Source organism: Tursiops truncatus, chromosome 1 (assembly GCF_011762595.2).
Source record: "Tursiops truncatus isolate mTurTru1 chromosome 1, mTurTru1.mat.Y, whole genome shotgun sequence".
NCBI classification, from domain to species: Eukaryota; Metazoa; Chordata; class Mammalia; order Artiodactyla; family Delphinidae; genus Tursiops; species Tursiops truncatus.
This window is the reverse complement of record NC_047034.1, coordinates 37,914,653-37,936,096: the sequence shown is the minus strand read 5'-3', so window position 1 is coordinate 37,936,096 and position 21,444 is coordinate 37,914,653. Positions and strand designations below refer to the sequence as shown.

The 21,444-nt window shown below is 54.4% G+C and overlaps 1 protein-coding gene across 1 annotated transcript in view; it reads left to right on the top strand.

Annotated features, from left to right (window-relative positions):
• LAMB3 (laminin subunit beta 3) overlaps window positions 1–20,951 on the top strand; it is a 40,534-nt gene extending 19,583 nt beyond the window's left edge. Inside the window, exons 6-23 of the mRNA XM_033852901.2 lie at window positions 1,309–1,500; window positions 2,543–2,606; window positions 2,956–3,149; window positions 5,048–5,168; window positions 5,941–6,129; window positions 7,164–7,319; window positions 7,683–7,879; window positions 8,189–8,300; window positions 9,033–9,411; window positions 10,576–10,736; window positions 10,837–11,057; window positions 11,339–11,536; window positions 11,856–12,000; window positions 15,666–15,873; window positions 16,281–16,422; window positions 16,799–16,975; window positions 17,686–17,839; window positions 20,441–20,951. Coding sequence (XP_033708792.1) covers window positions 1,309–1,500; window positions 2,543–2,606; window positions 2,956–3,149; window positions 5,048–5,168; window positions 5,941–6,129; window positions 7,164–7,319; window positions 7,683–7,879; window positions 8,189–8,300; window positions 9,033–9,411; window positions 10,576–10,736; window positions 10,837–11,057; window positions 11,339–11,536; window positions 11,856–12,000; window positions 15,666–15,873; window positions 16,281–16,422; window positions 16,799–16,975; window positions 17,686–17,839; window positions 20,441–20,577 — 3,147 coding nt within the window. The 3' untranslated portion in view covers window positions 20,578–20,951. The remainder of the gene's footprint in view (window positions 1–1,308; window positions 1,501–2,542; window positions 2,607–2,955; window positions 3,150–5,047; window positions 5,169–5,940; window positions 6,130–7,163; window positions 7,320–7,682; window positions 7,880–8,188; window positions 8,301–9,032; window positions 9,412–10,575; window positions 10,737–10,836; window positions 11,058–11,338; window positions 11,537–11,855; window positions 12,001–15,665; window positions 15,874–16,280; window positions 16,423–16,798; window positions 16,976–17,685; window positions 17,840–20,440) is intronic.
• Window positions 20,952–21,444: the final 493 nt, after the last annotated feature.

Genomic DNA, 21,444 nt, shown 5'->3' with positions numbered 1-21,444 from the left:
GGATAAAGAAGATGTCACACACACACACACACACACACACACACAGAGGAATATTCAGTCATGAAAAAAGAAGGAAATCCTGCCTCTTGGGACAACATGAATGGACTTTGAGGGCATTCTGCTAAGTGAAATGAGACAGACAGAAAGACAAATACTGCATGTCTTCACTTATATACACAATCTTAAAAAGCTGAACTCATCAACATAGAGAAAAGGATGGTGGTTGCCAGGGGCTGGAGGGAGGGGGAAATGGGCGGATGTTGATCAAAGGATATAAACTTCCAGGTTTATAAGATGAATAAGTTCTACAGATCTAATGTATGGCGTGGTGACTATAATTAATAATACTGTACTAGACACCTGAAAGCTGTTAAATGACACACGGAAAGGTCATTATGTAAGCGGATAGAAGTGTTAGCTAACCTTATTGCAGTAATCATTTTGTAAGTCATCACATTTGATACCCCTTAAACTTACATATGTGATATGTTCATAATATCTCAGTAAAGCTGGGGAAAAAAAATAGTGGAAAGCCACTGGAAGGTTTTTAGTGGAGGGAGGGGAGTCATGGCTCACTTTACATTTTAGAAAGCAAGTTCTCTCTGTGTGGAGGTTGGCTTATGAACCCAAGGAAGTGTTCCAGGCTGGGACCTGTCAGCATGAAAACAACATTTAAAGCCATGAGAAATGGATGAAATCACTGAGAGAGGAAGTAGGGACATGACAGTATGTTATGCTAAGGGGCTTGCATTTTATCTTTAGGCCAGCGCAGACCCGTGGAAGGGTCTCGTGCAGGGAGTGATGTGATCAGATAACCCTGTAGGTGAAGTGGGGAGCGTGGCTTGGAGAGCCTGGACAAAAGCTGGGCTTGAGTTCCAGGCTGTTGTAGGAACCCAGGCTCAGTGCAACTGGGACCTGAACTATGGCCACGGCCACGCGAGGAAAAAGAGGAGGGACAGAATTGGGAGCTAGAGGTGATAAAAAACGGTTGGCTGTGGGAAGTGCAGTGGGAGAATTTTCTGGCCTGGCCGCCTGGGTGGTGGGCTGAGCTAGGGATCATGCCTCCTGGAATGCAGGTCTGCCTTCTATCACTTTCCACGGCTCCCCTGGGGAAAACCCGCTGGGGCCGGTGGTTTGTTAGGAGAATTGGACCCGGGTACCCCTGAGCCCACTCGTCCCATGCAGCCCCCTTTCTCCCTCCTCACTGTGGTTCTCAGGGGCCACCAGCACCTCTTTAAGAGCCTCTTTCTGTGATCGCGTCCCCACTGCGGTGTCACTCAGGCCCCAACCCTGTGTGTGTCTCTGCAGGGGCCCATGCCTGCTGGCATGCTGATCGAGCGCTCCTCGGACTCCGGCAAGACCTGGCAGGTGTACCAATACCTAGCTGCCGACTGCACGTCTGCCTTCCCCCGGGTCCGCCAGGGCCAGCCTCAGAGCTGGCAGGATGCTCGGTGCCAGCCTCTGCCCCAGAGGCCTAACAGTCGCCTGGATGGGGCCAAGGTAGGCAGAGGGGACCCTGAAAATGTAGGCACGGGGAGAGGTCTCTCCCATCCCATCGCTACATGGTCACCAGGCTTTGGAGAATCTATGAGAACCACCCCCTTCCCCAGGCAGTGAGTCTTGCTGTCTTTCCTGAGCTCCCCAATAATGATCCCTCTGGGCACGTCTTTGCTGCACATCCGCTTTGCTGCCCAGGAAGGATATTTCAGAAACACACTGAGTATATTGCATAACCCAACCCAGCTCTCTCCTTGAATCCTCCCACCTGGGGTCAAATCCTTTCATTTCTTTCATCACTGCTCCCTCGCTCCCACCCTCAGGGGCTGTATTTTGTCTCCTTTCTCTGGCTGAGGCCCAGGGGAGCCCTCAGAGCTGCTCGGAGCGCTGCCTTTCCTGTAGGCAGTGCGTCTCTTTCCTTCCCTGCAACGACTCCTCCTTGGTTATTGCCGTATCTAGATCCACGTAACCACATGCCCCAGACCACACGTCAGAACACGGGACTTTTCCCTGATTTGTGGGAGGTTGATGCGAAAACTCTTCCTGGGATATGCAGCTGAAGTCACATCCAATGAGTGTTTTTTTTTAATCAAGTAAGAACGGCGTAGTTGAAATTGGGGTTGTCTAGAGTGTGGCGGTCAGCACGTCCATGCATCCTTGGCTCTGGACCCTCTCACTCATCCTGGGTCTTTGGAAAATTAGTATCCCCTAAACCCTCATATGTCTATTATATATCTCACTGTAACTTCTGACCCAAGGAAATCAGGAAATTCTTGGGATAGCTCTATTTTCAACTGGAGAGGAGAGGTTGTGTACACACACACACACACACACACACACACACACACACACACTCATCTAAGGCCCAGTGATCATCTCCCTCCCCCAGAGTGATTGGCAGACCTCACATCCATGGTCATCTCAGGCTCCAGGTAAGAAAGACCTTAGTATGAGAAGGTCAGGGCATTGAATGGAAAGGAGAACCTCTGGGCTTGGGCCACAGTTCACCTCTTCCTCAGGTCTTCCATTTCCCCTCTCTTTGCAGGTCCAACTTAACCTTATGGATTTAGCCTCTGGGATCCCAGCAACTCAAAGTCAAAAAATTCAAGGTCAGTGTGGCTACTCCTCTAGCCTGTGGGACTGTGGATGGGGAACAAAACATGGTTGCAACCCAGATCATGGACATTTCCTTGTCTTTCCTACCTCTGTCAACATGGTTGGATTGAACACTTGCCCTGCTCAGCCCATAGGGGTATTGTGGTGGCCCCAGAGGCTCAAAAGGCCTGAGCCAGGGTGGAGTGGGTCTTTTCTGTCGTGGGAAGGTTGAGGAAGATGGAATGGTGCGACCAGAATTCCTTTCCTTCTCATCCTGCCCTAGGAGTCTCTATTTGCCTCTAACTTCCCGTTCTTTATTTTCCCATCTCTACCCCCTCCCTCCTTGTTGTTTGTGCCCCTCAGAGCTGGGGGCGATCACAAACTTGAGAGTCAACTTCACCAGGCTGGCCCCTGTGCCCCAGAGGGGCTATCACCCTCCCAGCGCCTACTATGCCGTTTCCCAGCTGCGTCTGCAGGGGAGCTGTTTCTGTCACGGCCATGCTGACCGCTGTGCCCCCAATTCCAGAGCCCCTGCCAGCCCCTCCACCACTGTGCAGGTGACAGCCCAGGGAGGGGGAAAGGAGAGGGGAGGGGCAAGACCCAGGCAGACTGACGCGTCTTTGGCTTCTATAAAGGAGGGAGGGCACTAAATTTAAGACTCGAGCACTTAATATTTTAGCAATGGTGAAAATGATTCTAAATGATTATCATTTCAAAGGTCAGATTTTGCAGCACTTCTTTGGACCTGCTTTATGGTTTGAAATTATTTTTATTCAGTAACATAGAAGTATATGTAAGTATAAGCATACATATAAGTAGAAGTATAAGCATGGGTGTTCGTGGGGGAGCTTAAGGCATTGATTTTCAGCACTGGCTGCACATTGTAATTTCCCGGGGAGCTAAAAAACATCACCCAGACCCACACCTTCATACACTCTGATTTTATTATTGTTATTTAAAGCCCCGGGTGATTCTAACATCCTGCCAGGGTGGTTCTGACATCCTGCCATAGAGCCACTGGTTTGGGGACTGTAAAGTCCCATGTAGGGGTGAGATATGGGGCAGGGTGAGAGAACAGAGTCTAACACAGATGCTAAGTCCACCCCAGAGCTGTTGAGTCAGATGCATCAGGCACGGAAGAGAGAAACTCCAGCTTAAGAAGCAACCCAGGGGATTTTGCTGTGAAACCAAACTTGAGAACCATCAGTAGAGGAGAGAGAGTCTAGGACGAAGAAGCAGAGGGAGCTGTCATTTCACTTTTCTGGGGTTTCGGTTCTTCTGTTAACAGATGGGACTATGATATTTGCCCCAGTGATAGAGGCGCACGATGAAATCATGTAAAGCGACCCTTGAGGGAAATACAGGTGACATGAGCATCGGGCAGCTTTATCCTTTCCACTTCTGGGCCAGCGCTTGCCCTAGGCTACAGAGGAAGGCAGAGGGAGACCAGTGCCAGAGATGTGTCATCCATTAGGGTCCATAAACAAAAGACCAGAACACAGGCTGAGCAGGATTCTGGCCTATGAGGATGTAGAGGAGGGCAACGGCCTGCCCAGCTCCGGTGGTTCTCAAATCTGGCTGCACAATGGAATCACCACTTTATAAAGTACCGATGGCTGGGCCTCGTCCCTGAGATTGGATTGAATTGGGCCTGGGCATTGGTGTGTTTTAAAAAGCTCCCCAGATAATTCTGAAGTGCGTTCAGAGTTGAAATCCATGGAATTAGAGAGACAAGGCAAGCCAGGTGAAGGACATGCCGTTCTAGCTGGCAGGATTTTGCTGGTGAATAGATAGTGAGGGGACTTCTAGTCAGGAAGAAAAACGTCCGTACAGGCCAAAAGGTGGAGAGAAGTAGGGCTTGTCCTGGGAGCGGCTAGTTCAGCTCAGCTGTGCTGTTAGGAGTGAGTAGGGGATGAGGATGGAGCAAACACAATATAAGTCCTAGATGCCAGCCTGCCGGTGGTGAGCTTAATATGGAAGACAATTAGCACGCAATTGCTATTCTATTTTTATACCTTAATGAGTCTAGGAACAATTCAGCATTGCAGTCTTATTAGCCAAACAACTGCAGTCATAGATTGTTGGAATGTACATCTCCAGGGGGCCCACAAGCTTCTAGAATCACAGTTTACCAACAAGGCTGTCTAAGCACTTTACAGGTGCTGTTTTGGACTGGGCAGCATGGGGATGGCCAAATGCAAGGGCTGAGCTTTTAAAAACCTAAATGGAGGAGGAGTGCAGGTGTGCATGCATGCACACACACACACACACACACACACACTCACACACACACACAGACCACACAAGCCGGCATCTGGGAGTGTCATAGGAGCTGAGTGAAGGCTGGAGGAGCTGGGGTCTGAGCTGGACCCTGGGGACAGAGCGGAGAGGGCAAGTCCATCGCTGGGACGCTCCTGTGATAATTATTCATGGTAACCTATGGCCCCTCTCCTAGGTCCATGGGGTCTGCGTCTGCCAGCACAACACCGCCGGCCCCAACTGTGAACACTGTGCACCCTTCTACAACGACAAGCCCTGGAAACCCGCAGATGACCAGGACCCCCATGAATGCCAAAGTATGAGCCTGGGATCACCCACTTCCCCTGCAGCAGCTGGTTGGGGTGCTGGCCCATCGGGGACACGAGGAGAATCTAGTCTTTATTATTTAAATCTAAACCTAATTGCATTCTGAAATTTACGCTCTCCTTGCTCTTTGGGGAAAGAGAGGGTATTTGAGAAAGTGTTTGAGTTGCATCTTCCCACCGCTCCTGGCCCTTCTCCTCAGCCAGGCCTGGAGGGACCACGACTTGGTCCATGCTTCTGATGCCACGTGCCTTTCGTGCTAACCACAGGTCCTCCTACTTCTGGCCTATCCAGTGTAGGACATACGTGGTTCCCTGTTGTCATTCTTTCTACTTCAGATGTGCCTCCAGAGTTGAAATCCATGGAATTAGATTCCTGGAGGCCGGGCCCTTCCCTGCATAAATGAGGGCAACAAAGATCCCAGCCCAGAGAAGGGCAGTGACCCAGCAGGAGACCCAGCAGGTGGCAGTGGGGGAGGGTTGACATGGGACCATTCAAAGGGCTCTCTCTTTGGCTCAACATGGGTATTATTCTTGGGTCAGTCCCCACACTGGGAGTCAAGAGGCCTGAGTTCCCTGTTTTCCTTTCTTACTGGCTATATAACCTGAAATAAATTACAAAAGCCTCCCTGGGCCTCAGTTGCCCTGTTTCCCAGACCTGAGCATCTTGCAGAGTTGCTGGGGATGCCAGTGAGTTAGTGTGGAATGTGCTTTGTACACGGCAACGGTGCTGCTCAAATGTCAGCCCTAGTAATCCCTTTTGCAGGGTGTGACTGCAACGGACACTCAGAGACATGTCACTTCGACCCAGCCGTGTTTGCCGCCAGCCAGGGGACACATGGAGGTGTGTGTGACAACTGCCAACACCACACTGAGGGCAAGAACTGTGAGCGGTGTCAGCTGCACTATTTCCGGAACCGGCGTCCTGGTGCTCCCATTCAGGAGACCTGCATCCGTGAGTAGGGGCTCCGGGGACCCAAGGCATCGTAGGTCTGTTAATCCCCATCTGTTCTGGGCTCAACAGAGCACATGTCCCTAAGGACATACAGGCCCTCAGGAAGCGTGAAGACTTGGTTGTGTGTCAGGACTTGTGGGCAATTGTTTTTAACCTAGCTGTGCCCTTCTAAGCAAGTCAGTGTGGTTTGCTCTTTATTTTTCTGCTTCCTCCAACATTAAGGACCCCTCCATGGCAGGGGTTATTCTTATATCCTTGGGCCCTAGCACAAGGACAGACAAATAATTGATGCTCCAGGAATGTTTATTCAATGAACATGTAAGTCACCCAGGAGTGACTTAACACATCACAAGGGCCAGTGAGTTCATAGGGGAGAGAGCAAAGAGATAGAAGCACTCCGATCCGGGTGGGGTTCATCAGGTAAGACTTCCTAGGTGAAGGAAGAGTCTTCGTTTTGAAAGCCATGAAAGGGGCTTGGGTTTTGGGGTGGGAGAAAGTTGGTTCACTTCCTGTTGATATGTATCTATTTATGGAAAGAGTGAGAAAGTCTTGAGTTTGACTTGTTTCCAGCACTTGCTTGCTGTGTGACCTTGCGTATGTTCTTTGAACATCTCTGAGCCTCAGTCTCCTCATCTGTGCAATGGGGATGAGCATCCTCACCTCTCAGGATTATCGTGAGGCTGACATAAGGTGACAGGCAAGATTGCCCAGCTCCGTGCTGGCCACAGAGTAGCCATTCAGTCAATAATGCCAACCACAACTTTTATAGTGCTTAACATGTGCCAAGCACTGTTCCGTCTGCTTTACACTTACTCATTGATTCCTCATAAGAAGCCTGTGAGTGTTGTATAATTACCCCCATTTTATAGGTGAGAAAGCTGAGGCACAGAGGGATTAAATAACTCAACTAAGGTGGTAAGGTTGTAAGTCAGGAAGTGGTGGAACAAGGATTTGAACCAGGAAGCCTGGCTTCTAGAATGTGCTCTCTGCTCTTCTTCTTTGTCCCTCCTGCCGTGGCTGCCTTTGTCTCTCAGCCTGCGAGTGTGATCCGGATGGGGCAGTGCCAGGAGCGCCCTGTGACCCAGTGACCGGGCAGTGTGTGTGCAAGGAGCAAGTGCAGGGGGAACGCTGTGACCTGTGCAAGCCGGGATTTACAGGACTCACCTATGCCAACCCGCAGGGCTGCCACCGTGAGTAGGGGGCCCAGCCTGCCGTGGCGTGGGGCAGGCGCCTGGGGCCACCAGATCTGTGACTGGTCCTACTCACTGAGCTGCGTGTCGGGTGCTTTGCCACTGGCTTCCAGCAGGTGACAGCACAGGCCTGACGTGGAAGGTGGGACAGAGTCCTCCTGAGGGAGGGCAGGCAGGTGGCCAAGCAGCCAGGTGTGGGGACTGGTGGGAAAGTGCGGTGGCCTTATGAGTCAGCCAGGTTATCTGGAGGGAACGGCCCTACTTGTTCTTTTCCCAGGCTGTGCCCCTCCCTGGTGCACGTCCTCTGGGGGTAAGATTTTGGTGGCCCGGCCCCCGAGCTCAGCAGCCCTCCCTCCCGTGCAGGCTGTGACTGCAGCGTCCTGGGTGCCCGGCGGGACATGCCGTGTGATGAGGAGAGTGGACGCTGCCTGTGTCTGCCCCACGTGGTGGGCCCCAAATGTGACCAGTGCGCTCGCTACCACTGGAAGCTGGCCAGCGGCCGGGGCTGCGAGCCATGTGCCTGCGACCCGCACAACTCCCTCAGCCCCCAGTGCAACCAGGTACATGGCGGGGTAGAGCATGGGCCCCTCAGCAAGGGAGGGCTCCCACCCACCAGCCTCTGTCTCCCCTCCGCACTGCCCTTCTGGGTCTTTCCAAAGTCAGACTGGGCTGCTTCTGTCCACCTTCCCCTGGGGAGGCCACCAAATGTCCTTCCGTCCGTGGCTCGCAGCCTTTGGCAATGCCACATTCGCAGGGCCCTTCTGCAGGGCCGTCCTGGGCTTTGACTTCAGAGCTTGTGTCCTCGTGGGAGCCCTTGCTTTGGGGTGCACTGGGGAGTTCTGCCCCCTGACCGGTCTCTCCCCGCACAGTTCACAGGGCAGTGCCCCTGTCAGGAAGGTTTTGGTGGCCTGACCTGCAACGCTGCAGCCATCCGCCAGTGTCCTGACAAGACCTACGGAGATGCAGCTATGGGATGCCGAGGTGTGCTCACTGAGTGGGGACGCGGAGGACATGGGGGGGGTGTGCTCGGGTTGGCTCGTGGTGGGGAAACGTGGGTCTGTGGTGGGGGAGGGCATCCCGTACTGGTCCACGCGGGGTGGGCCCTGGCAACCCATAGGAGCGCTCGCTCCCCACCACTGCCCCGGGGCTGACACCAGGCCGTCCCCATGTCCCTATGTGCGCATGACAGGAGGGCTGCTTTGCTTCCCGCTTCCCTGAGAAACCATTTCCCAGAAGCCATCTGCAGGAAACGTCCTCCTCTCCCTCTTCATAGATGGAGAAAGTGAGTCCTGAGGGGGAGTCAGTTTGACAAGTAGTGACAAGGGCACGCAGACCCGAGTTTGTTCTCGGCTCTGTGACCTCGGGAGGAGTTGCTCCCCCTCTTCAGGCCTCAGTTTCCTCATCTGGGCAAGGGGCACACTGCCTCAGATGCTTCATCTGTGCGAATGGGAAAATGAGCGTGTTAACTCTGCCACAGAGTGTGTGGTGAGGGTCAGAAGCGTTAGCGTGTGCCTGGTGAGGCTCAGAACAGGGCCTGCCACGTCGGAGGTGCTACGTAAGGGCTTGCTGTCATTACCATGATTTCATTCTGGCCTTGACTGTCTCATTCTAAGTGTGAAAGACCCTGAGGTCAGACCTCCTCTTCGGGCTTTCCCCACAAACACCTGATCTTCCTGACCCCCAGGCCTCTGACCATCATTTCTCCCCCCTTAGCCTGTGACTGTGACTTCCGGGGAACGGAGGGACCAGGCTGCGATAAGGCCTCGGGCCGCTGTCTCTGCCGCCCTGGCTCGACCGGGCCACGCTGCGACCAGTGCCAGCGAGGCTACTGTGACCGCTACCCGGTGTGTGTGGCCTGCCACCCCTGCTTCCAGACCTACGACGCCGGCCTCCGGGAGCGGGCCCTCCGCCTCAGCAGCCTCCGTAATGCCACCACCAGCCTGTGGCCTGGGCCGGGCCTGGAGGACCGCGGCCTGGCGTCCCGGATGCTGGACACGAAGAACAAGCTGGAGCAGATCCAAGCCATCCTCGGCGGCGCCTCGGTCACGGAGCAGGAGGTGGCCCAGGTGGCCAATGCCATCGTCTCCATCAGGTCATTCCCTCTCCCTGCCGAGCCACGTGGGTCCACATAGGGGCACACTGGTCCTTCCTTATATCGGTTACAGCCCTTTACCGTCTACCGAGGTTTCTCACAGGCGCCTCTCTTTTCACTGTCACGACAGTCCTGGGAGGTTGGCGTGGTGGGTGTTATTCCTTGCATTTTGCAGATGAGGAAACAGGCACAGATAGGTGACATGATAGAGTCACGTGGCCACCGAGGGGCAGAGCGGGGCACCGGGAGCACAGGCACGAGCCCAAGTCCTGAGTTCTTTCAAGTGCCCGGTGCCGCCCGTGGGAGAGTCAGCTCTGCATTAGTCAGCCTTGTGGAGGGCATCTGAGAGGCAGGGCTCTAAAAATAACTTGCGTTTGCTTTTGGAATGGGAGCAGTCCCACCCACGGTCTCCTCCCACCAGCCGAGGTGCCTTCTCAGTGAGGTTTCCTTCTGAAGTTTTTATGAGTTTGCTTTCCCTGAGCACTTGCTGACTGTGAGGGCATGAGCCATCTAGGTGTGCCATCGACCTTGGTCTCAGCACTGAGTAGGGAGTCCGCAGGCAGTTGGTGGGTTGGGTGTGCAGGCCTGGTGGGGCTTTCCAGAAGGACGGTCCGTGCTGAGCAAAGCCCGGCCATGGAGTACGCGAGGCTGGTGGAGGGAATGGTGGTGGGTGGAGCTGCAAAGGCCCTGGGAGGGAGGAACGTCTGGAAGCTCAGCCCTAGTGGGTCAGGGCAGGTGACCCCCTTCAGGTGGAGACCACCAGTGGGTTGCAGCTACGGGAGCTCTGTGGGGAGGTGTGGGCTGCAGAAGAGAGACTCGGGAGCCTGGGGTACAGGTGGTGGCTGATGTAGGCCTGTAGGCAGCAGAGGAGGAGGAGGGGCTCGGGGGATGCTCCTCGTGGAAGCCGACGTTGGGAGGCGGAGGAAAGCGGGGACTGTTAGGGTCACACACGCCAAGGAGGGATCTGCCCGCATAGGGGTGGAGGGAGGTTGTGCTAGCTTTTGCCCAGCAGGATCCTCTCCAGCCTGCGGAGGCTCCCTTCTGTGGCTTTTACTGACGGCGTCTCTTTTTGCTGACTCAGTAGCGATTTCTCCGAGGGGATGGCTGGCTCTAGGGAGGAAGCCCCCTTCCTGTATTTTAGTGGAAGCTTCTCTCCCACTTCAGGCAGACTCTCCAGGGCCTGCAGGTGGATCTGCCCCTAGAGGAGGAGACCTTGTCCCTCTCGGGAGACCTGGAGAATCTGGACAGAAGCTTCAATCGCCTCCTCGTTATGTATCAGAGCAAGAGGGAGCAGTTTGAAAAAATAAGCAGTGCCGATCCTTCAGGTGAGGAGGGGCACACAGACGCCACACCGGGCCAGGCTTCATCCCCGTCTCCAGGCCTCCGGGTCCAGGGCCAGCTTGGTCCCCTCTCTTCTTCCCACAGGAGCCTTCCGGATGCTGACCGCGGCCCACCAGCGGTCATCCCAGGCTGCTCAGCAGGTCGCGGATAGCTCCCGCTGGCTGCTGCAGCTCAGGGACAGCCGGAGAGAGGCGGAGAGGCTGGAGCAGCAGCTGGGAGGAGCAGGAGGGGCCGGCGGCCCCCAGCTCGCGGCCCTGAGGCTGCAGATGGCTTCCTTGCCTGATCTGACACCCGCCGCCAACAAGGTGACTCCTGTCATGGAGCCCCACTTCCAGAGGCCCCCCGCCCCAGCTTGTCACTCACCGACTGTTGCTCCGCATTCCCCCCTGGGGCCACGTGGACCTCCCACACCCCCCCCATCCCGACCCTTGACCCCGCATAGTGTGTTCAGCAGTTACCAAGGAAACACGTTTCTGGTGCCCAAGTTGCCGTGGAGATGTCTGGCTGCTTGTTTCCCAGGTGTGGGAGGGGAGTGATCACTGAGGAGGCTTGGGGACCCCCTCTGATGCCCCCCATCTCTCCACAGCTCTGTGGGGGCCCCAGGGAGATGGCTTGCACCCCGGGAGCATGCCCTGGGGAGCTGTGTCCCCGAGACAACGGCACGGCCTGTGGCTCCCACTGCAGGGGTGCTCTCCCCAGGGCAGGTGGGGCCTTCCGGACGGCAGGGCAGGTGGCCAAGCAGCTGCGGGGCTTCAACGCCCAGCTCCAGCAGACCAGGCAGATGGTAGGTGTGGCTGAGGTGGGGTGGGCCCGTGGTGGAGGAGGCAGAGGGGACAGAGCCCCTAAGCGAGTCAGAGCTCCCATTCTGCAGCCAGGAGTCGAAAGCCCAGAGATGTCGGGTGACTTTCCCGTGGCCCTACAGCAAGTGAGAGAGAGAGTTTGAGGCCAGTGTTTTTACATCATCTCTTCTGGGGCCAAACTGAGCTAGTTACAAAAGTTTCCTAGGGAGATCTTGGGTAGCAGGTGCCGCCAGAATCCTCGGGGACTGCCGAGAGGCCCTCTTGGGGCTTTAACCACTGCTGACGCATAGCGTGTGTCAGCAGATCAGGGCAGCCGAGGAAGCCACCTTGCAGGTGCAGTCAGATGCTCAGAGCCTGGAGATGCAGGTGAGCACCAGCCGCGCCCAGATGGAGGAAGACGTCACACGGACGCGGCTCCTCATTCAGCAGGTCCGGGACTTCCTCTCAGGTGAGCTGGTCTTCACCTTTCCCCGGGCTGATGTTTCGACTTCCGCCTGTCCTCAGTGCCCCATTCCCTGTCCCTCATCTCACTTGTCAGTCAGCTACTTCCTTCCCTGGTCTCCATGCCCCCTGGACCAGCCCCCATCACTCACCTGGATGGCTGCAGGGCCTCTAGGTGACCCCCCACCTCCTTCCTGCCCCCTCATAGCCCGTTCTCAGCAGAACAGTCTGAAACATCTTTGAAAAATGTGTAAGCGGGGTCACATCCCACTCATGCCTAAAATCCTTCACTGGCTTTCCCTTGCTCTTGGGATAAGCTCTCAGCTCCTTACCATGGCCTCTGTTACCTCCTGGGTATGGCCTGTATCCTCTCTACTTTGCTCACAAACCGTCTTTGAACAGGCCAGGCTCTTGCCAGCCTCGGAGGCTCTTGCTGTTCCTCTGCCTGGGATGCTCTCTCTAAGGCTGCTGATTCTTGCCCTCCAGGTCTGAGTTTAAATATCTCCCTCGGGGGGCCTTTTCTGACCACCCAGTCTGGTCATCCCCCTCCCCCATATTCCCCTCCGGAGTCTAACCTTCACTGCTGTACTCCGAGCCTGTGGCTGTTGAGCTCACCTGTCTACAAGTGTAATGTTTGTCTCCCAACTGGACTCTAAACTCCGAGAGGGCAGGGATGGCCGTCTGTCTTATTCACTGTGTCCCTGGCACTTAGCCTAAGTCCAGGCCCAGAAAAGCACCCAATGTTGATTGATTGAATAAGTGAACCCGATCTCCTCCCTTGCCACCTGGGGAGTGGGAAGGTCCCTGGACAGGACTCAGGGAATCTGTGGGACTTTGGGCAAGTTGTTTTCCTCTTTGCCTCATCTTTTCGCTTCTGCCAACGGGGATGATAGTATTTTACAAGTTTATTCCGGGTGTCAAGCAACGACATAAAATGTGTTTTGACAAATTAAAGATGCCCTAGGAGTATGAACTGATATTATTAAATTTCTGGTCCCTGCCAGGGAATGTGCTTGGCTGGGAGCCCAGTTAACAGGAGCTGACGGCCTGGTGTAATGACAGTCGTTCTTCCTGCTACTATTGCTGTGCTTCTGCTTCAAGAGGCCAGAGCCCCCTCTGGGGGGTGCAGGTGGCGGGTTGGAGAGAAGCAGGGACAGGCCAGAGTTTGGGGATGGGACTCACAAATAAGGAAGACCTTCCCTGAGTGAAGCTGCGTAAGGCAGGCTAGGTGGCCCCCCATCCTGCATCAACCCCAGCTAGGGGGTGGTGGGATAGGAAGCCTGTCCTTGGGGTGCAGTCTGGGCTCCCATGAATGGGCAGGGAGTGGCCGGGCTGCGGGGTCCCTGCTGTCCCCTCAGTTTGTGTCTTGTATCTCAGGTTGAGTCCTTGGACAGGATGAGGGGCAGAGAGAAGGAGCAGAGCCTGAGAGAGGCCTGGCCCCTGGGAGGGACCTGGGACAATTCTTACAGTCTCCATGGCTGTGTATTCTAAGGTCCAGAGTCCCGCTGCAGGAAGCATGGGTACCAGCTGCTGTGGGCGCGCAGGGTCACAGCGAGGGCGGGAGACTGGAAGGCCAGTGGAGGAGGGAGGGGACACCATCTTTCTCAGGTCATCAGAGGAAGTGACAAAGATAATAGGTCAGGTTTCCTGAGTTCTCACTAAGTGCTGGGCACTGTTCTAAGTGCTTCACATTATTTAATCCCGACTGCCTACCACTTTGCATGTGAGGACTCCAGATACAGGGAGGTTAAGAAACCTGCCTAGAAGCATCCAGCTTGGAGGGAGTACGGGTAGGGTTCACCTCACTCCGGAGTCCACACTCTAGATTATTGCGTTATGAGATGGACCACCTCCCAGCGCCCCACCACCCACCTTGCTTCTTTGCCTTCTCTAATGTTTGTCCTCTCCCTGCATTGTCTCCCCTGCCCTGCCCCACTCCTCCCGACCTGGCTAATTCCTACACACCCTCTAAGGATCCCCTGGGTATCTCATTCTCCAGGAAGCTTTCCTGGACCTGTCAGACTGGGTCAGGAGCCCCTGTAACAGCCGTCCTAGCACCCTGAGCTTACCCCCGTCACTCAGGGTTGTGCTTCCTTGCCCCACTAGATTTCAAGCTCCATGAGGGCAAGGCCCAAGGCCAATCTGACCTGCAGTCTCAGCTCCCCACATCCTGCAGCTCGGAGCAGTGAGTGTTTGCTGAGCCCACCCTGAGACTCAGAAACCCATGAAACTGAATGTAACTCAGACCAAGCCCACGGGTGCAGCTGAAGTGAGGCAGAACAAAGGAAGGGCAGGCGCTAGGTGAGGGTGTGCTTGCCGTAAGAGGCTTTCTAGGGAAGGCACATATAAGCTGCGTTGAGAGTAGGACTCTGGTGAGAGGTTGGCGGTCTCTATGGGGAGGTCCCTGTGAAAGCTCATAATTGGGGAAAAGCCCACTTCATTAAACTCAGCCACAATTATGCCTTGAGCTCCTGCAGTGTGCTGCCCTGGCCCCAAAAGGACATAGCAATAAAGAGGCATGGTTTCCACCTTCCAGGAATGTCCTTCCACCTGGCATGAGGAGGGGACTGGGTCTAGGACCTCTGTAGCCAGCTGGTGAGGAAACCTTTGACTGCAGAGTAAGGCTGGGTGGGCCCCAGAGGAGTTAAGTTCTAGGGCAAACTATCTGCGTGGGCGGGTGCCCCCTTCCCTACCATGTCAGTACCAGTGGAATCTGTAAAAGTGACCATGGGGAGGAGATGCCATCTCTGTACTTCTGACCTTACTCTCTGACCCAGAGTTGGATTGTGAAATTCCTGCTAAATTGATTTTTTCATATCATCCCTTGAGGTTGGGCATCGTGATTCCCATTTCACAGATCAGGAAACTGAGCTCAACGAAGCCAGTTGACTTGTCCCAGTTTGCTTGAATAGTAAAGAGGAGGCCTGAGACTGGAGCCCCTTCAATCATTCACTGAATGTACAAACAGAGTGCCTCCAAGCGCCATGCACTGTGCTAGGGGCTGGGCTATAGCTGTGGAAAGCCAGTCCCCGTCCTCACGTCGTTTACATTCTAGTGGGGAAATGACAGAAAACCCAATAAATGAGTTAAGCGTCCAGCACGTGGGTGGCGATAAATGTTAGGGAAGAAGATAAAGCTGAGAAGGAGGGTAAGGAGTGTTGGCAGAGGGTAGAGGTTGCGATCCTAGATTGGATGGCCTGGGCTGGCCCCTCTCAGAAGGTGACATGTGAGCAAAGCCCAGGTCATCTTGATCTGCCTTTGCAAAAGCGAGCGCTCTGCCCCAGAGGAGGGGCACGTGGAAGGGTTCTTATTGCCAAGGAAGCAGTTCCAGTCCCTGGCTGGTCTCCCCACTTCAGGGCTGATTATATCTGTGCTCCAGGCATTGTTCAGTACCAGCTGCCTGGTACCACCTCCTTCTCCCCAGCCTGCAGCTTCCTGTGGTGCCACTTAGTTGCCACAGCTGTGCCGACAGCCATCCTCCCGCGGCAGCGAGCCCGGAAATCCTCAGAGCAGGGCGCCTGAGTGTGCCTGGGAGGGAGCCGCAGCTCTTTGGGCAGCCCGGGCAGAGATGGCATGGAGGTGCTGCCCACGGGTGTTGTCAGCCTGGAGAGGCCTCTGATCTTTGGGGAGGTGGCTGAGCTCCCCCATTCCAATGGATGGTTTGTCTTCCAGACCCTGACACTGACATAGCCACCATCCAGGAGGTCAGTGAGGCCGTGCTGGCCCTGTGGCTGCCCACAGACTCTGCCACTGTCCTGCGGAAGATGAATGAGATCCAGGCCATCGCAGCCAGGCTCCCCAACGTGGACCTGGTGCTTTCTCAGACCAAGCAGGACATCGCTCGGGCTCGCAGGCTCCAGGCGGAGGCTGAGCAGGCCAGGTGTGGCCCTGGGCCCTGAACTTCTCCCAGGATCGAGCTGGGGTTTTGCCCCTCAACTCTGTTGCTGGAAGCAAGAGAGGAACGTCTGCGAGTCAGAGGGGTGCCGAGGGCTGGGAGACAGGAGGAGGCGCTTACTGTGGTGGGGGATGGTGACGTGATATACAGCATCCAGCCGAAACTTTATTCGGCACAGCCCCGTCTTCCTTATTGGAAACCGTCCCCAGAGGCTGCCTCAGACAACCTGCTTGGTGAGGTCCTGGGGTGGAAAAGCTACTGAGTTAATACTTGCCTTCTTATCTTGGCTGGAAATGATATTCTCTGGACTGGGGAGTGAGTTGGATCCCACATCTCTTCATTCACTGTGCACCCATTCCACCCTCCCCCCTCTTCCATTCCCCCGGCCCCAGGAGCCGAGCCCACACAGTGGAGGGCCAGGTGGAGGATGTGCTGGGGAACCTGCGACAGGGCACGCTGGCACTGCAGGAGGCCCAGGACACCATGCAAGGCACCCGCCGCTCCCTTCAGCTTATCCAAGACAGGGTTGCTGAGGTAGGCATTATGGCTTCCTTCCCCCACTTGTGGGAATGAACATTCAGATTCAGGCGCAAGGCATAGAAGATGCCAGGAAGTGACCCGGGTGGAAACTGAGCTGGGGCCCTGAAGAAGGGAGCCTATGAGCCTTGAGCCTGGCTTCGAGCCTTTGGTTTTCTGCTCTCGTGGCTGCTGCAGGAGTGGGTGGGGTTGGTCAGCTGAGCTGGAGAACTGGGAGGCCTGGATGCCGGGGGCAGATAGAGGATTGGGATGGTGGCGATAGTGATGTCCTGCTTGTAGAGAGTTTTTGTGGCCTGATGAGTTGGAGGAGAGAAGAATGAAGGTCACTGCCTATGAGACCCACCCCAAACTCCGGGTCTCTTTTTCCACAAAGGTTCAGCAGGTGCTGGGGCCAGCGGAAAGACTGGTGACCAGCCTGATGGAGCAGCTGGGTGGCTTCCGAGCACGGATGGAGGAGCTCGGCCGCCGGGCCAGGCAGCAGCGGGCACAGGCCGCCCAGGCCCAGCAGCTGGCAGAGGAGGCCAGCAAGCAGGCACTGAATGCCCAGGAGGTACCTAGAGGGCAGAGTTAGAAGCAAGCATGGCCGGTGGGAGCAGGACAGGACTCTGTACACTTCATAAGACCATTGGGCTCCAAAGCACTTCGAGTACCAGTTATTCTGAAATATCCAGTGGGGGCTTCAGGATTAAGGCGCACCTGGCCAGGCACCTGAATTCTCCCTCTGGATGCCTTTGGTGGAGCTGGTTCAGGGATGCTGGAAACAGCCAGTCCGATCCCTCTCCTCTCACAGATGAAGTGGTGACTCTGTCCAGACCTAAAGCTCATCTACAAAGGAGGTTTCTTGACACCTGATCCAGAGCTTGTCCCCTGTCAAGGTTATCCAGCCCAGACAGAAACTCTTGATTTAGCCCAACCTGAGCCCCATCACTGTCAGAATTAGGTCAGAGAGAAGGTCGAAGAGCCAGTTTCAGTGTCTCCAGGGTACCGGTGGTCCCGGTACAATGGCCAAACTGCCAAGCATACTACTAAGTGACGACTGTGTACCTGGCCCTGTGCTGGCACTGTAGATGAAGGGAGGGGAAATACAGAAGTTAAGGTATGGCTTGTGGCCCAGGGGCTTTTATGGGCAGAATCAGCCCATTGGGGATATTAGGAGGCACCTCATCTCTGTGTGCTGATTTGGGTTACATCAGGTCCTTTAGCCAAAGGTCTTTAGGACTTGGGATGATGATGATGTGGAGACTGTTCTTCCTTTTTCAGGGATTTGAGAGAATAAAGCAAAAGTATGCTGAGTTGAAGGACCGGCTGGGTCGGAGCCCCACGCCGGGAGAGCAGGGCAGCCGGATCTTAAGCATCAAGATGGAGGCGGAGGAACTGTTTGGGGAAACCATGGAGATGATGGACAAGATGAAAGGTGAGGGAGTGGTCCAGGGGCTTGGACTTCAGGGCATCCCTGAAGGCTGCTCCCAACCCAGCGTTTCTGAGGCCTAATGTTTGGAACTAGCAGTGCTAAGGCAGTGAGATCAATAGGGATTTCCTGAGCACCTAGTAAGTACAAGGCATATAATGTGGCTTTGAGGCGTGTGGACATGTTCACAAAGACTAGGCCTGCCCTCAAGAGGCTCGCAATCCATTTTTTCCTATTGGCCACCAGCTTCATGAAACTATTTAATAGCACAAAGAGGACTGTGATAAAAGCCCGAATAATAGAAGCTCTAGGGGCTCAGAGGATAAATAACATCAGAGAGAAATGTTCAGGGAAGGTAATATTCAAAAAAGATAAGATTTGAGGTGGGCCTGGGAGGCTGTATAAGCCTGGAAGAGGCTGTGAGGAGGAGAAGGGACATCAAGACATATTCTGAGGATGGAGGCGGGATCACCCAACTGGAGAGGAGGGTTGATGAGGAGAGAACAGGTGGGAGAGAAGTAGCACGGAGCCAGTGTGGCTGGTCCACGTGGCCGGCCCTGATGCCAGGAGGAGGTGGGTAGACTCAGCCCTGGAGGCAGTAGGAAACCATCCAAGGGTTTTGAATATGGCAAGCCATAATGAAAGAAGCTTTCGAAAGGGTTCTGAGGTTCCTCGGAAAGGAGAACAGAGATTTTCAGGCTCAGTCTCTGAGATGTGATGATGGGGTCACTGCTCTGTGAATGACAAAACCAGAGCCTCTTTGAATTTTAGAGAAAGCTTTGGACAAAAATCTGTTTGGCTAGCTAGATGGACACTATGGAGAAAGGCGGGCTGGCAAGTTGACAGTGGCTGTGGCCGGCCACAACTAAAGGGGGAGGCGAGAGGAGCTGACCTAGATGGAGGAGTCCAGGGCTGGGTCAGTGCACGCCCTGGCCCTGTCCATCCGTGTCTTGTATGAAGATAAAGAATTTGCTCATCAGATCTGAGGATGACAGGTAGTTAATGCACTAGATAACAGAACCAGCATTCTAAGGCAGTCTCAGAAGTCTAAAAGGATGGGCTGAAACTAACAGGATAAAATTAAGTAAGGAGAAAAATTCCCTCTCACTCTGGCCTTGTTTGGACCTAAACTCACAAGTATAGCTCAGGTGAGGTCTGGCTTCTCAGTGGATAATGTAGCTAAACACTTTATAACTGGTTAGTGATAAACACGTATGAGTTGTTACTCACCCGAAAAAGACCCAAGAGTTTTGAGTAACTGTAAGCTTGATATAAGTCAGAAGTGCCTTTGCTCCTGCCAAAAGAGCTAAAAAATTCAAAGCAGCCAAGACAAAGGGAGTAATGGCTCAAGGATGATATTAAAAATATTTAGTAACTGGTGTGTCCTGCACTTACCAGCCAGAAAGGCTCAGGTTGTAGCATTGGAGCAAGCATTTACCTGCTTGCAGGAATTTACCTTTAATTGCAGGGTTTTGGGGAGGAGCCTGCTTAAGGAGCCTTTGGGGATGGGGGTCGGGGAATAGAACAGCAGCTGTAAAAATTTCAGTGTTTTATTAACCCATAGGTCCATGTGGGTACCCACTGGCTGAATGTCAGTCTGTTGATAACCCTGTTACACTCTGCTGATCTCCCAGGTGAGATCGAGTTCAATGGAGGCTACTACAGCTTCAAAAGGGATATTGACGAACCCACACACTTGAGAGGGAGGGTGGCCAGGGTTGGGATGTAGGGAAGGCCTGGTGATTATATCAGATGGGGAGTGGATGAAGGAGCTAGGGCGGTTTCATCTGGGGAAGATGGGGCCTCAGACATGTGAAGGACTGCCATGTAGGAAACAGAAAGAATAGATTCCGACACCCCAGGAGACAGACCTGGGACAATTGGGTGGCAGCGAGATGTGCTCAGATTCTGGCTTAACGAGAAGACTTTTTAACAAGCAGAACTGCCTGAAGTTGGAGCCTTGTGAGACAGTGCCCCCTGGCCCTGTTCCTGGAAAGTTCAGGCTGAGGCTGGGTACCAGCTCTCATGAATGTGGTACAGGGGGCTCCTGCCTAGGATGACAGGGGGGACAGGCTGGACTTGATCACTTTGGAGTCCTTCATATCCTCCACACATAATCTGGTGGTGGTGTGTGGAATGGACTGAAGGGGGAGGACTAGATTTACCTGGAGTGGCATTTTTGGGGAGAGACAATGGGGAGGAATTCTGGTCACCCAGCTCTTTTGCCCTGGTGCCCACCTAAGGAATCATTGGTGGGATGGCAGCTGTCTGGGTCCAACATAGCGGGTTTCTTATCTTGGTGCCAGTGGCCTCCCTCGTCAGCCTGGGACAACTCTGCCTAGAGCAGAGGAGAAGAGTAGGGGCAGAGGATCCTTGGGGTAAGGGCTTCCTGGGTCTGGCCCCTGCCATGTTTCTCTAAGAGTGGGATGGGGGCTGGAGAGGCCTGAGGCTGGAGAGAGCTGCCTTAGGGGCCAGACTCCCTCAAGGTGGAGGTGATTTCTCCCGCAGATGCTGCGTCCAGGTGGGTGGGAGGAGAAGGAAGGGTTGGGAGTCTTCAGGTGTCTCACCAGCCCGTCTTCCTCCCCCTGGTGTTCCATCTGCCCTCAGACATGGAGTCGGAGCTGCTTCGGGGGAGCCAGGCCATCACGCTTCGCTCGGCAGATCTGACGGGGCTGGAGAAGCACGTGGAGCAGATCCGGAACCACATCAATGGGCGCGTGCTCTACTACGCCACCTGCAAGTGATGCGCCAGCGTCCAGCCTGTGGCCCTGCTCATCTGCCCTCTTTGCTTCTGGGGGCCAGGCTGGCTTGGAATACTGTCCAGCTGCAGGAAAAGTTTTATGCAACCTAAAGCACAGCCTGGAACACCCTGGTGTGCAGTTGTTAGGATTACCCTGGGCTGCAGCTGAGCCTGGGCTGATGGGACAACTACCGCTGAGGGACAGACATGGTGGAGGCGGGCCACATCATTGTAACCAGGAGCTCTCAAGTGGAGGGCGCTTGGCTGGGCAGTGTCCTTGCCCTTCATTCTCTGTTTTGGCTGAATCCTGGACCAACACAGAAACATAACTAAAAATGATGTACAAGTGAAAAGCCCAATAAAAATCTATAGAAAGGAGCCTGGAGTTTCAAAGAGGGGAAATAGTCTGTCTCCCTGTGAAGTAAACATTTCTCATTTGTTTCTGTCTCCCATCTGGGGTTCCTGGGTACTCCTCTGTTCAAGCCCGAGGCCTGGTGGTGGGTGAAGAATAGGCTGCCCCCACTCTGCTCAGTCTAGCGACTCATCACCCAGACTTAGGGAGACGGGGCCCCTTTGCTCCAGCAACTGATGGATTCTATACTTGAGAGACCAGAGGAGGCGTTTTCACCTCTGAACAACTATACAGTTTCTCGTTTACAGAAGAAAATGTAGAAATCCAGAGACAGGAAGCAAGCTGTTCAAAATCACACAGCTCCTAGAGGCAGAACTAAGACCAGACCCTGTGTCTCTAGAGATCTCAGAAAGAAGCTGTAAATAGATGTGTGTGTGTGTGTGTGTGTGTGTGTGTGTGTGAATGTGTGTGCTGAAAATATGGAAATGGCACGAACGTTTGTGTGCTAACTGTGGCCCG